Raw genomic sequence first — 12,954 nt, 5'->3', positions numbered from 1 at the left:
AATTTTGCCTCTGGCCCTGCTCAACAGTCACATGCGGCCCTCGGGAGGTTGCCGAGAGCAGAACGAGGCCCTCGGAGCGGAAAAGGTTCATCAGCCCTGGCCTACTTCTCTGAGGGGCCGGATCCGAGTGCCAATCGGATCTGCTCCGCCTTTGCCAACGGCGTGGCTGTCGTTTTGAGAGACCTTTTTCGGGAGGGGAAGAGTGCAAGTACGACTGTGACTAGTGAAAATCGTCAGAAGTCCAGTTCATAACAGGAACTTGGCAGTCCTTCGTGTTTCGAATGCCAGGGAGGGTTGGCCTACCCCCCTTGGGCCTTGGGAGGAGACAACCGCCATGCCGGGACCTCGGAGGCTCTTCCCCTTAGGATTCCAGAAGAGTATGCCACCGGCACACCTGCTGAGCCTTGCATTCCCTCATCTCCTGCCAGTGGCTCAGCTCTTCCTCCCCGCTACTGTTCTGCCCCATGGAGAGCCAGCCGATCATCTCCTTGCGCTTGATGCTGCGGCGGTTGTAGACGGAGATCATCAGCGTGACATCCGACAGCTGGAACAAGGCAACCTGGAAGACAAAAGTCTCTTTGTAGACGGGATTCGGCTGCCCGCGGCGGAGGGAGGTCTTGCAGCGCGACATCTCCTGGCCAACGGAGTTGAGGAGGCAGAGCTTTCCGTAAGTGTCTGCAGGACAGAAATGAACATGTAAAGGAAGGGGGAGGCGCAGGTTATTGTTTCTAAATGTGTCATTTATAGAATCTTAAGAGCTGGAAGGGACCTGAGGGTCATCCATTCCAACCCCCCACAATGCAGGAATGATATGATAATATAGAATCATAGAGACCACAATGGCAGCTGTGGGGAGCCTAGCAAGCTGCTTAGGGCAGCTATCCCACTGTGTTTCCCTGGGAGTAAAAGTAATAGAATCATAGAATCATAGAGTTGGAAGAGACCACAAGGTCCATCCAGTCCAACCCCCTGCCAAGCAGGAAACACCATCAAAGCATTCCTGACAGGTGGCTGTCAAGCCTCCACTTAAAGACCTCCAAAGAAGGAGACTCCACCACACTCCTTGGCAGCAAATTCCACTGTCGAACAGCTCTTACTGTCAGGAAGTGCTTCCTAATGTTGAGGTGGAATCTTCTTTCTTGTAGTTTGAATCCATTGCTCCGTGTCCGCTTCTCTGGAGCAGCACAACCTTTCTCCCTCCTCTATATGGCATCCTTTTATATATTTGAACATGGCTATCATATCACCCCTTAACCTTCTCTTCTCCAGGCTAAACATACCCAGCTCCCTAAGCCGTTCCTCATGATATGATGATATGATGGTGCTGAGGTTTTTAAGCAGAGGTTCGACGGCCATATGTCATGGATGCTTTAGCTGAGATTCCTGCATGGCAGAGGGCTGGGCTAGATGACCCTTGTGGGTCCCTTCCAACTTTACAATTCTATTCTATTCTATTGTAATTGGGGTGGGGGGGAATGTAAGCACTAGGTCATCTCTGTTTTCAAGCTACCCCTTAGGGCTGTTTTGGAGATAAACAGGCACTTTCTAAGCAGGAAGGACGGCCACAATACTAACCTGAATATCATGGGCAGAATCAACACCAAACATCAACAGCCCAGTGTGAACGTGTTGAAATTAACGAACCTAGCTTTCGTTAGGTCTGCTCTGCGTGGAATTTAGCTGAGTACAACTGGAACGGCAACCCTCAATCTTCCCCTGAGAGCGCCCCGCTCCTTTCTCTTTGTGACGCACTCTTTTCCACACCTCTGCGCCTGAGAAACAAGGTGCAATGTCTCGCTTCTGGCGCGAAAACACTTGTATGCTGCTCAGAAGCAAGGAGTTCCTCTCCAGGCAGCTTCCTCCTCTGTCACTGCTCCTGTCATGTGTGCCTGTGTTTCTGTGCACGTTTTGAATGAACAGCTTTCAGGCATTTTGCTACAAGTTCTAGGATGAACACATCAGCGTGCATGTGAAACATACAGGCAAGCCTCCCCCAGGCATGTAATTCTATTACGAACGTTCGTTTGAATACTGTTATATTTTTTATTCAGCTGCTTTTTAAAAGTCTGCTTTTATTGCTTTTTAAATGAATATTTTATACTATTTTATGTAAACCTAAGCGGTGGGGTTTTTTTTTCCAGTGACGTAAAAATCTAAATAGACAAGACACAAAGCGATTTGGGAAATGAGAGAGCGATCTCTTTTAGAGTTCTCTTTTAGTATTTTATTTATTGTAGCTTTCCCCCCCCCCCCCCGGACTACACACACAAACACACACCAGTCCTTGCTAGTTATCTGGCTGTTCAATCCTCTAGTGATGAACCCAGACCTGGGAGACCAGGGTTCAAATCCCCACTTAGCCATAAAGGTCACTGGGTGACCTTGGACTGGTCATTGTTTCTCAGTCTAACCTACCTCACAGGTTTGTTGTGGGGATCAAATGGGAGGGAAGGGAAACCATTTACGGCACCTCGATATCCTTGGAGGCAAATGTGGGATACAAAAGCAATTACAATAATAAATCGGTACCTGCGCTGTCCTTCACCCTCAGGTTACTTGTTTATTTAAAATACGTACATACTGTTCCCATTTCAGGTCAGAAGAAAAACAAGAACATGGAAAATGATTTGCTGTCCGACTCTATGGAAATGCATAGGAGGTGACCAAGATGATCAAGGGTCTGGGAACGGTTGAGGGAGCTTAGCCTGGTTAAGAGGAGACTGAGAGGGGATATGAGATCCATCTCCATATATCTCAAGGGCTCGTCACATGGAAGATGGAGCGAGCTGGTCTTCTGCTGCCCTGGAGGGTAGGACTCGAACCCATGGCTTCATGTTACAAGAAAGGAGATTCCGATGAAACACCAGGAAGAACTTTCTGGCGGTAAGAGCTGTTCGACAGTGGAACCGTCACCCTCGGGAGGTGGTGAACTCCCCTTCTCCTTGGAGGTTTTAAGCAGAGGTTGGATGGCCATCTGTCCTGGATGATCTAGCTGAGATTCCTGCATTGCAGGGGGTTGGACTAGATGACCCTTCCAACTCTATAGTTCTATGATTCAGCCATATGGATAATTAACACGATTAATTTCTGCCTGGTGCTTCCCAAGGAATAAGGGGCTTTGAAAGCTACAATCAGAAGTTCTGCAAGTCAGCATGATGGAGCTCGATTCTCACCAGCAGGAACCATTGACTGGGGCTCAGTGCTAAGCCCATGGCTTGTTAATGAGACACAAAAAGGTGTCTCCAAGGATGTGATCGGCCCAAGCAAAAACCAAACAAACCATAAAATAAATGGAGGAGATGGAATTTGCTTTGCAGGGCGGAGGCCAAAGCTCGAGAGTTGTTAAATCATTTCACTATCAGCGTTGCGGCAGGACAACCCACCCTTGTTTGCTACGCTCCTCCTATGTCACCAGGAAACCTTCTCTGAAAAGCAGCACCTTATCCAATACATTTCTGATGATCTAGAAACCTAGGAAGCACCGCTTCTCATGAGTGTCACCTATTTATTTCGCCCTGTTGCTGCCTCCAATCAAACAGGTGTTGCAAGTTTGTTTTTTTTCAGGCAACACAATAAACCTGCACAAAAGGCGTTGTTTTCTGTTCCACTGTTTCCATTCTGCTACAGTTCGTCTTCCACCAAAAACTCTGTTATTTGCCTCGCTGTCCTTTGTGGCAAAATCGTGTGACTCTCATAATTAGCAAAAGTCATGTCCTCAAAACATTATTCCACCCTTGTTCATTTCAATGCAATGGAAATGCAATTCAAATTGAGGTGGCGTAATTAATTACATATTGTTTGCAGACTGAAGGCCGCCACGGAATGCCGGTTATATTTGCTGGATTGATTTCTGTCCCAGACATGGGGGGGGGGGGAATACATAATTTCCAGCCTGTTTCTGTTTAAATCGGAATCCTTAAGACATTTTTAGGTGCGAGTGGGGATGTGTGAACACGCCCTCAAGCACAAATATCTCTTTGAAATTGCCTTCCACTGTCTGGAGAAATATCTCCAGCTTCATTTATACCCCTCCTTTCTATATAAAATGCCCAGGGCAACTAGACCGCAGCCCCCCTGCCCTTGACCGCAAGCTTCTGAATTTAGGCCCAGCCATATCTGCTAAGCCAGGAGATTCTGCATGCTGGCTACAAAAAACAAAACAAAAACGCTTTTACATACCAGGCGGCCTGTTAATAGCCAGGTTCCGGAAGTGGCTGCCTTTGATCATTTCGACAGACAGCCGCCCCGTCGTGGCATTGTAGGATAGGCCCACCAGCAGTTCTGGAACCCCTCCGTGTGACAGGGACTGGGTCGAAGAAGCACTGTCGCTGTGAGAGATGGCCGAGAGACTCATCTGGGAGCCTCCGCTCTGTTGGGGATGGAGAGCAGAGAGTAAGCGTTAACCAAGAGGTGGAGGGAACGTTCTTTCATATGTGGTGGACTTGTAATGACCGCTCCCCGCATCAAACGGGATGTGCATTTTGCGTGATCGCGAGTAGCCTCCTGTGATCACGGTGCAGCTCCTGGCAGTTGGGTGCCCGGGGTTCGGGGGACTCCGCCTGGCCACGCAAAAGGTTAAAAGAGTATAGGGAAATGATCCATAGGTAAAGGTAAAGGGACCCCTGGTCATTAGGTCCAGTCGCGGATGACTATGGCGTTGCGGCGCTCATCTCGCTTTACTGGCCGAGGGAGCCGGCGTACAGCTTCCGGGTCATGTGGCCAGCATGACTAAGCCGCTTCTGGCGAACCAGAGCAGCGCACGGAAACACCGTTTACCTTCCCGCCGGAGTGGTACCTATTTATCTACTTGGACTTTGACGTGCTTTTGGACTGCTAGGTTGGCAGGAGCAGGGACTGAGCAACGGGAGCTCACTCCGTCGTGGAGATTCGAACCGCCAACCTTCTGATCAGCAAGCCCTAGGCTCTGTGGTTTAACCCACAGTGGCACCCTGATATTCATAATGAATTGCAAAAAATGTTTGAAAGTACTTTCCCAAAAAACCCAGAGTCCTTTCTGTTGGAGATAATTCAGACTGGAATTCCCAGGTGTCAAAAAAGGTTATTTATGTATGCCACTACTGCGGCCGGTGTTTTGTTAGCCCAAAAAGGGGAAACGTGCGAGGTCCCAACCAAAGAAGAATGGCAACTTAAGTTGACAGAATATGCGCAGCTTGCAGACTTAACATATAGAATAAGAGGAAAGGAAGAACATACATTTAGAGAAGACTGAAAAACGTTTACTGAATATATGGGAAAGAACTGTGTACAGCTGAAAACGTTGGCAGCGTTAACATAAATTCAGCAGTGTAAATAAGTTATGATGGATGCAATAATGGAATGCTGAATGGTATAGTTTCTGTAAAATATGCAGGGATTTATGATATGTAAAATGAACTGTGGCAAAAGAAGAAGGGAAGTCATTGATATTTGAAGGATGTAAAAATGAGTACTTTAAATTGTAAAACAGAAAACTTTTGTGTGTGTGTGCAATAAATAAATAAATTTAATAATGTTTGCTGATCCCTGCTCTACACACACAATCCCTGTATCTCAAAGGGAGCCTCTGTCTCAATACCAGTTTTTTGAAGTACACAAGCAGGAGGGAGCAGCTGCACTCTCAGGTCCTCCTCGTAGGCTTCCCAGAGGCATCTGCTTGGCCACTGTGAGAAACAGGATGTCGGACTCGATTTGGCCAAATTCAGCCAGGTGTCTGTCTATAAACACCTCGTTTACAGCGACCTCAAGCCAACCGAAGTCCAAACTGGAGCCTGACATAAAGGAATCTGCCAGTAAACTAGGTTAGCTAGCCTCAGCGCCTGCACCTTCCACTTTTAAACGGCTGCCGGTGACTCAGGGTGCAAATAGAAGCTACAATTATGCGCTTAACACAAAAGGACAGAAGGTTGCAGGTTTGATCCCCGTACGGGAGAGCTGCATATTCCTGCACTGCAGCCGGTTGGACAAGATGATCCTCAGGTTCCTTTTCAACTCTTCTATGATCTATGGGCTGTTTGTGGGGGGTTTTTTCACAAAGGAAAAAGCAGTTACTGGAGAGAGTGCCTTGGATCAGAGAAACTTCAGGGAGGGAAGAGCGTCTAACTCTTTACTCTTGGTATTGCAGGGTTTCTGACTGGGGAGCGAAGAATCTCAGTGCCCCTTTTGGCTCCTCACAGGGGTGAAGGATGGGAGTGGAGGGCTAGGATGGCGCCAGTGCCCCAGGCAGTGTGGTACAGTGGTTAGAGTGTTGGACTAGGACCCGGGAGACCAGAGTTCAAGTCAACTCTCGGCCATGAAGCTGGGTGGCTTTGGGCCAGTCACAGTCTTTCAGCCAGGCCTACCTCGCAGGGTTCCTGTGAGGATAAAACAGGGAAGGGGGAAAACATGGATGTCACCTTCAGCCCTTGGAGGAAACGTGAGCTGTAAATGAAAATATGGTGCGAGGAGGGCAAAACAAAGTGTCTTCTTCTTTTCTTGTACCCCCCTGCCCACCACAACACAGTTGCCCTGGCATGTGCAGACTTGGCATCTGAAGAGGGCGAATGGGACTAAACTATTCAGCAAACAAAGAGGTCCTACACAGCTCTGTGCAAGCAAGCCAAGCTTTCTGCGGTCAGAGACTCCTTGGCACCTCAAATTTTAAGTGGCGCCCTGTGCAACGCCAAAATCCAGCGCCCCAGCCCCCCAACCTCTCGCCTTCCGTTGGATCTCATAGTTGCACAGCCTGCTGTGCACCCCGCAAGCTCTGAACCAGCCGCACTCCCCTAGATCTGCCTTGGAGAGAAGCATTTAATGCACTGATCCTGCTGCAAAAGGGATTACGTAAATGCATGCACAACAGTCGGGGGCTGTAATTCGTTGCCCAGAAATGCCTTTCATACCAGCCTCCGAGAGTGAAATATCCTTGGCGCACCTATTAAAAACAAAATATCCATCCTCCATCTGTTTTGCAGGAGATCTGAGCTGTCTTTTGTTGTATTTAGGTAAACAAATTCAGAACCAATAAAGTAGCAGTAGTCGGCATATGTTTGTAGCTGGAATCTGGGGGAATTTTGCAGAAAAGAGAATGTGGGTGTGCTGTACAGGGAGGGGCTGATTCATTTGATAATCTAACTGCACTGTACCTAGTGGGGCACAGTAGATTTATAACAAGCCTGGATTTCTATTTTATTTTTTTAATAAAAGTATTTAGATGGTTGGATTTCCTTTTTGTTATCACCACCTAAACAGGTTGCGTAATTTATTTCTTTTCCTTGACACTTAAGAGCTCAAATTCTCAATGAAAACATCTTTTTTTATTAATGGTTTGTAAGTCTACACTGGAGAAGGGACGCGGGTGGCGCTGTGGGTTAAACCTTGCTGATCAGAAGGTCAGCGGTTCAAATCCCCGAGACGGGGTGAGCTCCCGTTGCTCGGTCCCTGCTCCTCCCCACCTAGAAGTTTGAAAGCACTTCAAAGTGCAAGTAGATAAATAGGTACCACTCCGGCAGGAAGGTAAACGGCATTTCCGTGCGCTGCTCTGGTTCGCCAGAAGCGGCTTAGTCATGCTGGCCACATACACACTTTCTATAAACCAATATTACCTTCAGTCCTCAAACCCAAATATGGTATAAGCTGTTGTTGTTATTTGAATTTACATTCTGCCCTATACCCACAGGTCTCAGGGCGCTTCACAGGATAAAACCGGAATATAAAACCACAAAGTACATAACCAGGCAAACTTCCCTGGGGAGAGCATTCCACAGATGGGGAGCCACTGCAAAAAGACTAAATGTGGTTAAATTCAAGGTAAAGGGACCCCTGACCGTTAGGTCCAGTCGCGGATGACTCTGGGGTTGCGGCACTCATCTCACTTTACTGGCCGAGGGAGCCGGCGTACAGCTTCCGGGTCATGTGGCCAGCATGACCAAGCCGCTTCTGGCGAACCAGAGCAGCGCACGGAAACGCCACTTACCTTCCCGCCGGAGTGGTTCCTATTTATCTACTTGCACTTTCACATGCTTTCGAACTGCTAGGTTGGCAGGAGCTGGGACAGAGCAACGGGAGCTCACCCCGTCGCGGGGATTCGAACCGCCGACCTTCTGATCGGCAAGCCCTAGGCTCTGTGGTTTAGACCACAGTGCCACCCGCATGGTTAGATTAGTTTGTTACTTATTGTATTGCATGATGAAAAGTCTCAATAAAATTTATGGGGGGGGGGGGGAAAGGACATCGTTCGGTGGCTTCTTCCAGCCTAAAAACTTACACACAAGTTGCTCCGCGGCTCAAGGACTAGCGTGACCTTCATTTCTCCTTCCTGGTTCAGGTGGCTGAGATAAAACAGGTGTTCCCCCATCATCCTCTCCTTGATCATTTTGCGCACGGAGTAGAGCCGGAACCGGAGGGCGTATCTGCTCAGCTCCTCAGGCGCCAACTTGCTGAAGGTCACCTTGTCCTTGAACCCGGGGCTGGGGCCTCGCTGGACGCTCGTCTTCCCTCTCTGCTTCTTGCTGGGCATCAGGACCACGTGAACCTGCCAGGAGCTGGCTCCGCTGCGGTCCTTGTCGGGGATCTCCTTCGCCTCCAGGACGGTCACCAGCAGCTTTTGGCTCGAGGGCTTGTACTCAAAGAGGACGTCCAGGTCGCCGCACTTGGAAATTGGCACGTGGCTGCTGGGGGGAGCTGGCAGCGCACTCGCTCCTTCGTGATCCTGCGGAGGAGATATATAAATGTGGGTGGGAAAAATAAGTAATAATAATATTATTATTATAATTTATTATTTATACCCCGCCCACCTGGCTGGGTTTCCCCAGCCACTCTGGGCAGCTCCCAACAGAATATTAAACAGAATAAAACATCAGGTTGGAAATTTGGATTAAAGAGAAATAACATATGAAAAATTCTGCAGTTCTCACTGTGGCCAATTATATACCCTCCATCATTTATCTGGCGAAAATAGGCATGTCCTGTTGTAACAACAACAACAACAACAACAACAACAACCTTGAGAGTCCCATGGACTGCAAAAAGATCTAACATATCCATCCTTAAAGAAATCAGCCCTGAGTGCTCACTGGAAGGGCAGATCCTGAAGTTGAGGCTCCAGTACTTTGGCCACCTCATGAGAAGGGAAGACTCCCTGGAAAAGACCCTGATGTTGGGAAAGATGGAGGGCACAAGGAGAAGGGGATGACAGAGGACGAGATGGTTGGACAGTGTTCTCGAAGCTACCAACATGAGTTTGGCCAAACTGCGGGAGGCAGTGGAAGACAGGAGTGCCTGGCATGCTCTGGTCTATGGGGTCATGAAGAGTCGGACATGACTAAATGACTAAACAACAACAATTCTTACCTGTATGGTTTATATTTTTTAACACTTGCAGCTTTTTATATGATCTTTTAAAAATGTTTTTAATAAGCTTGAGTCGGACACGACTGAACGACTGAACAACAACAACAATAATTTATTATTTATACCCCGCTCATCTGGCTGGGGTTCCCCAGCCACTCTGGGCAGCTCCCAACAGAATATTAAACAGAATAAAACATCAAGTTGGAAATTTGGGTTAAAGAGACATAAAAAAAGAAAAGTTCTGCAGTTCTCACTGTGACCAACTATATACCCTCCATCATTTCTCTGGCGAAAATAGGCATGTCCTGTTGCATTAATAATAATAATAATAATAATAATAATAATAATAATAATAATAATAATAATAACCTGCCCATCTGTCTGGGTTGCCCCAGACACTCTGGGCGGCTTCCAACATATATAAAAACACAATAAAACATTGAAAATTAATAAACTTCCCTATACAGGGCTGCCTTCAGATGTCTCCTAAAGGTTGTATAAGTTACTTATCTCCTTGGCTCAGGAGTCTCACAACTCCATACCCTCCAACGTTTCTCTTATGAAAATAGGGACGTCCTAGCATACCGTCCAACATTTCTGCCATGGAATTCTACTCAGTATTGATCCAGAGCAGATTCCAATGCATAGTTGGCAGAGTAAAAACTTAAACGTGTTGCAGGATTTAAAAAAAAAAAAAAGACCAGAGGCAATTAGAATCATAGAGTTGGAAGAGACCACAAGGGCCATCCAGTCCAACCCCCTGCCAATCAGGAAATCAATATTCCATCCAGCAGAGCTTTACTGCTACTGAAGGCAAATGAGCATAATGGTCACAAATCCAATATATTCAGGATTGGCACTGTCCATAAGAAATCCAGTTGCAGAAGACTCAACTAAAACTTAAAATAACTTATAAAACTTAACACTAAGCATACTATGTACAGAACACCACACCAGAAGGGAAAGAGATAGAAAGAGAAAGGTGAAAACCAGGCTCCTTCTGGCCTTATTGTATAGTCAGCATGGCCTTGACAGAGAAGAGATAAGAGAAACAGTTTAAACCAGCTTCTCGGAAGGAATAACCCAAACATCACGAACCTTCTGCTTGTTTCTTTCACACAGAGAAGCTTCCAGAACCCTCTTGAATTAATTAGAATAGGAAAGATCTCTACGCATCAGATCAGGGGCGTAGCAAGGGGGGGCGCCCCGGGTTCCATAATGGAGGGGGTGACAAGTTATCAAGGAACAATTTTTGTATAATGAAGGTGACAGGAGAGCCTCCCTGGGGAGAGCATTCCACAAATGGGGAGGCGGTGCAGAAAAGGCCCATCATCGTGTTGCCACTTTCCAGACCGCTCATATATGTAAAAGGTAAAGGTAAAGGGATCCCTGGCCGTTAGGTCCAGTCGCGGACGACTCTGGGGTTGCGGCGCTCATCTCACTTTACTGGCCGAGGGAGCTGGCATACAGCTTCCGGGTCATTTAGCCAGCATGACTAAGCCGCTTCTGGCGAACCAGAGCAGCGCACAAAAATGCCATTTACCTTCCTGCTGGAGTGGTACCTATTTATCTACTTGCACTTTGACGTGCTTTCGAACTGCTAGGTTGGCAGGAGCAGGGACAGAAGAAGAGTTTGGATTTGATATCCCGCTTTTCAGTACCCGAAGGAGTCTCAAAGCGGCTAACATTCTCCTTTCCCTTCCTCCCCCACAACAAACACTCTGTGAGGTGAGTGGGGCTGAGAGACTTCAGAGAAGTGTGACTAGCCCAAGGTCACCCAGCAGCTGCATGTGGAGGAGTGGAGACGCGAACCCGGTTCCCCAGATTACGAGTCTACCGCTCTTAACCACTACACCACACTGGCTCTCTGACAGAGCAACGGGTGCTCACCCTGTCGAGGGGATTCGAACCGCCAACCTTCCAATCGGCAAGCCCTAGGCTTTGGTTTAACCCACAGAGCTACCCGTGTCCCTTCTCATATATGAAGCACGTGGAAAAGGGCTGGTCTCAATGTCTGGGAAAGGTTCACATGGAGAGGTGGTCTTTGAGATATTGGAGTCCTGAGCCATTTAAGGCTTTATGGGTCATAGGATTGCAGTCCAACTGGATGAATGCAACCGTGCTCTTTCCACTTGTGAGTCCCAATTACTGATATTCAGAGGCAAACAGTAGCCACTGGTATTTACACAGTGGTCTGAGAAGCAGGAAGGAACAGATGGAGGAAGAAAGAGCTTGGGAGGAATTGGGGTGGATGGTGATGGCAGCTGAGGAACGGAAGGAACAAGGAGAATGCGACTGAGGGGGGGGAAAACCCCAGTTTAGGGACTGGAGGGAAAGAAAACGCAGGAATCTGGAGAAAGCATTGAGGCACAACGTGAGAGAATCACGAGTTCCCAGTTTAAAACAGGCTAAACCCTGAAAGCCACCACAACAGCTGCAAAAAAAAAAAAAAGTAGCATGAATATTGGTGAGCTTTTTCTGGCAACTTGAACCCATGGCCTTCTGCAGGCGCTTCAACCTGCGATAATTTACCCTTCAATACATTTGTACAATACAGAAGTGTATTGTGAAATGAAAATTACAGTGTGGGAGGCTGGCCTAATTCCTAGCCAACTGTGCTGCAAACATCTTTCTTATGCCTTCAGGCTAACAAAGCGAAAGCATAAATACTGTTGAAGGTTCTTTTTGGGGGGACGACGACTCCCTAAACCCTAGAAATTAATAAACCCTAGAAATTAATAAATTTGGGGTGTGAAGGGAGAAATAAAAAACTGCAGAGGAATACCTCAGCTAGCCTATGCAAAATGACCCGGCCATCAAGAAAAGATAGAGAACTGTCCTCCCTCATTGTCCTGGGGTGACAGGAAAAGAGAGGTTTTTTTTTTAGCAAGGTGTGCTGGGAAGAAGAAGTGGGGGCAGGGCATAGCAAGGGGGCGGGGGGGGCCGCCCTGAGTTCCAGGGGAGGGGGGGTGACACTTTGGCCAGCCCCTCCCCACCCTGCCCCGCCGGGGGAGCATGTCGCCTTTCCCCCCTTCCAGCGGCTATTTTTCAGCGCGAGGGGTGGGCTAGCGAGGAGGGGGCTTGTTGCTGGCATGACACCCCCTCCTCCCTGGCCCACCCCCACCAAAAAAAAACCGCTGGGAGGGGGGAAGGGAAGCAGAGCCTCCCCCTTTCCCCCTTGCAGCGGCTTTTTTTGCCTCCCCCTTTCCCCCTTCCAGCAGCTTTTTTTTCTGTGCAAGGGGCAGGCCAGCGAGGAGGGGTCATCGTGCCAGGGACAAACGTGACACCCCCTCCTCGCTGGCCCGCCCCTCGGGCCGAAAAAAACCACTGGGAGGGGGAAAGGGGGAGGCAAAGCAGACGCCTAAAGGCGCCTTCTCTGCTTCCCTCCCCCCCCCGGTGGTTTTTTCGGCAGGAGGGTGGGCCTGCGAGGAGCGGGCGTCATGCCAAGGACAAGCGTGACGCCCCCTCCTCGCTGCCCCCCCACCGAAAAACGCCGCGGAAAGGGGGAGATTCCCCCTTTCAGCGGCATCCATGTGCGTCGTGACGTCACGACGCACACGTCGTTCCCCTGCCCCAGGGGGGTGCCTCTGCGCCGCCGCCGCTCCCAGCAGCGCAGAGGTTTGCTAC

At 48.5% G+C, this 12,954-nt stretch overlaps 1 protein-coding gene across 1 annotated transcript in view; it reads right to left on the bottom strand.

Moving 5' to 3' along the window:
• Nucleotides 1-319: 319 nt before the first annotated feature.
• Nucleotides 320-12,954, bottom strand: part of SYT16 (synaptotagmin 16) — a 103,105-nt gene continuing 90,470 nt past the window's right edge. The window contains 3 exon segments of the mRNA XM_033174339.1: nt 320-675; nt 4,180-4,369; nt 8,243-8,686. Coding sequence (XP_033030230.1) covers nt 362-675; nt 4,180-4,369; nt 8,243-8,686 — 948 coding nt within the window. The 3' untranslated portion in view covers nt 320-361.

The sequence above is a fragment of the Lacerta agilis genome, chromosome 1, assembly GCF_009819535.1.
Source record: "Lacerta agilis isolate rLacAgi1 chromosome 1, rLacAgi1.pri, whole genome shotgun sequence".
Lineage (NCBI taxonomy): Eukaryota > Metazoa > Chordata > Lepidosauria > Squamata > Lacertidae > Lacerta > Lacerta agilis.
This window is presented reverse-complemented; position numbering and strand designations above follow the sequence as displayed.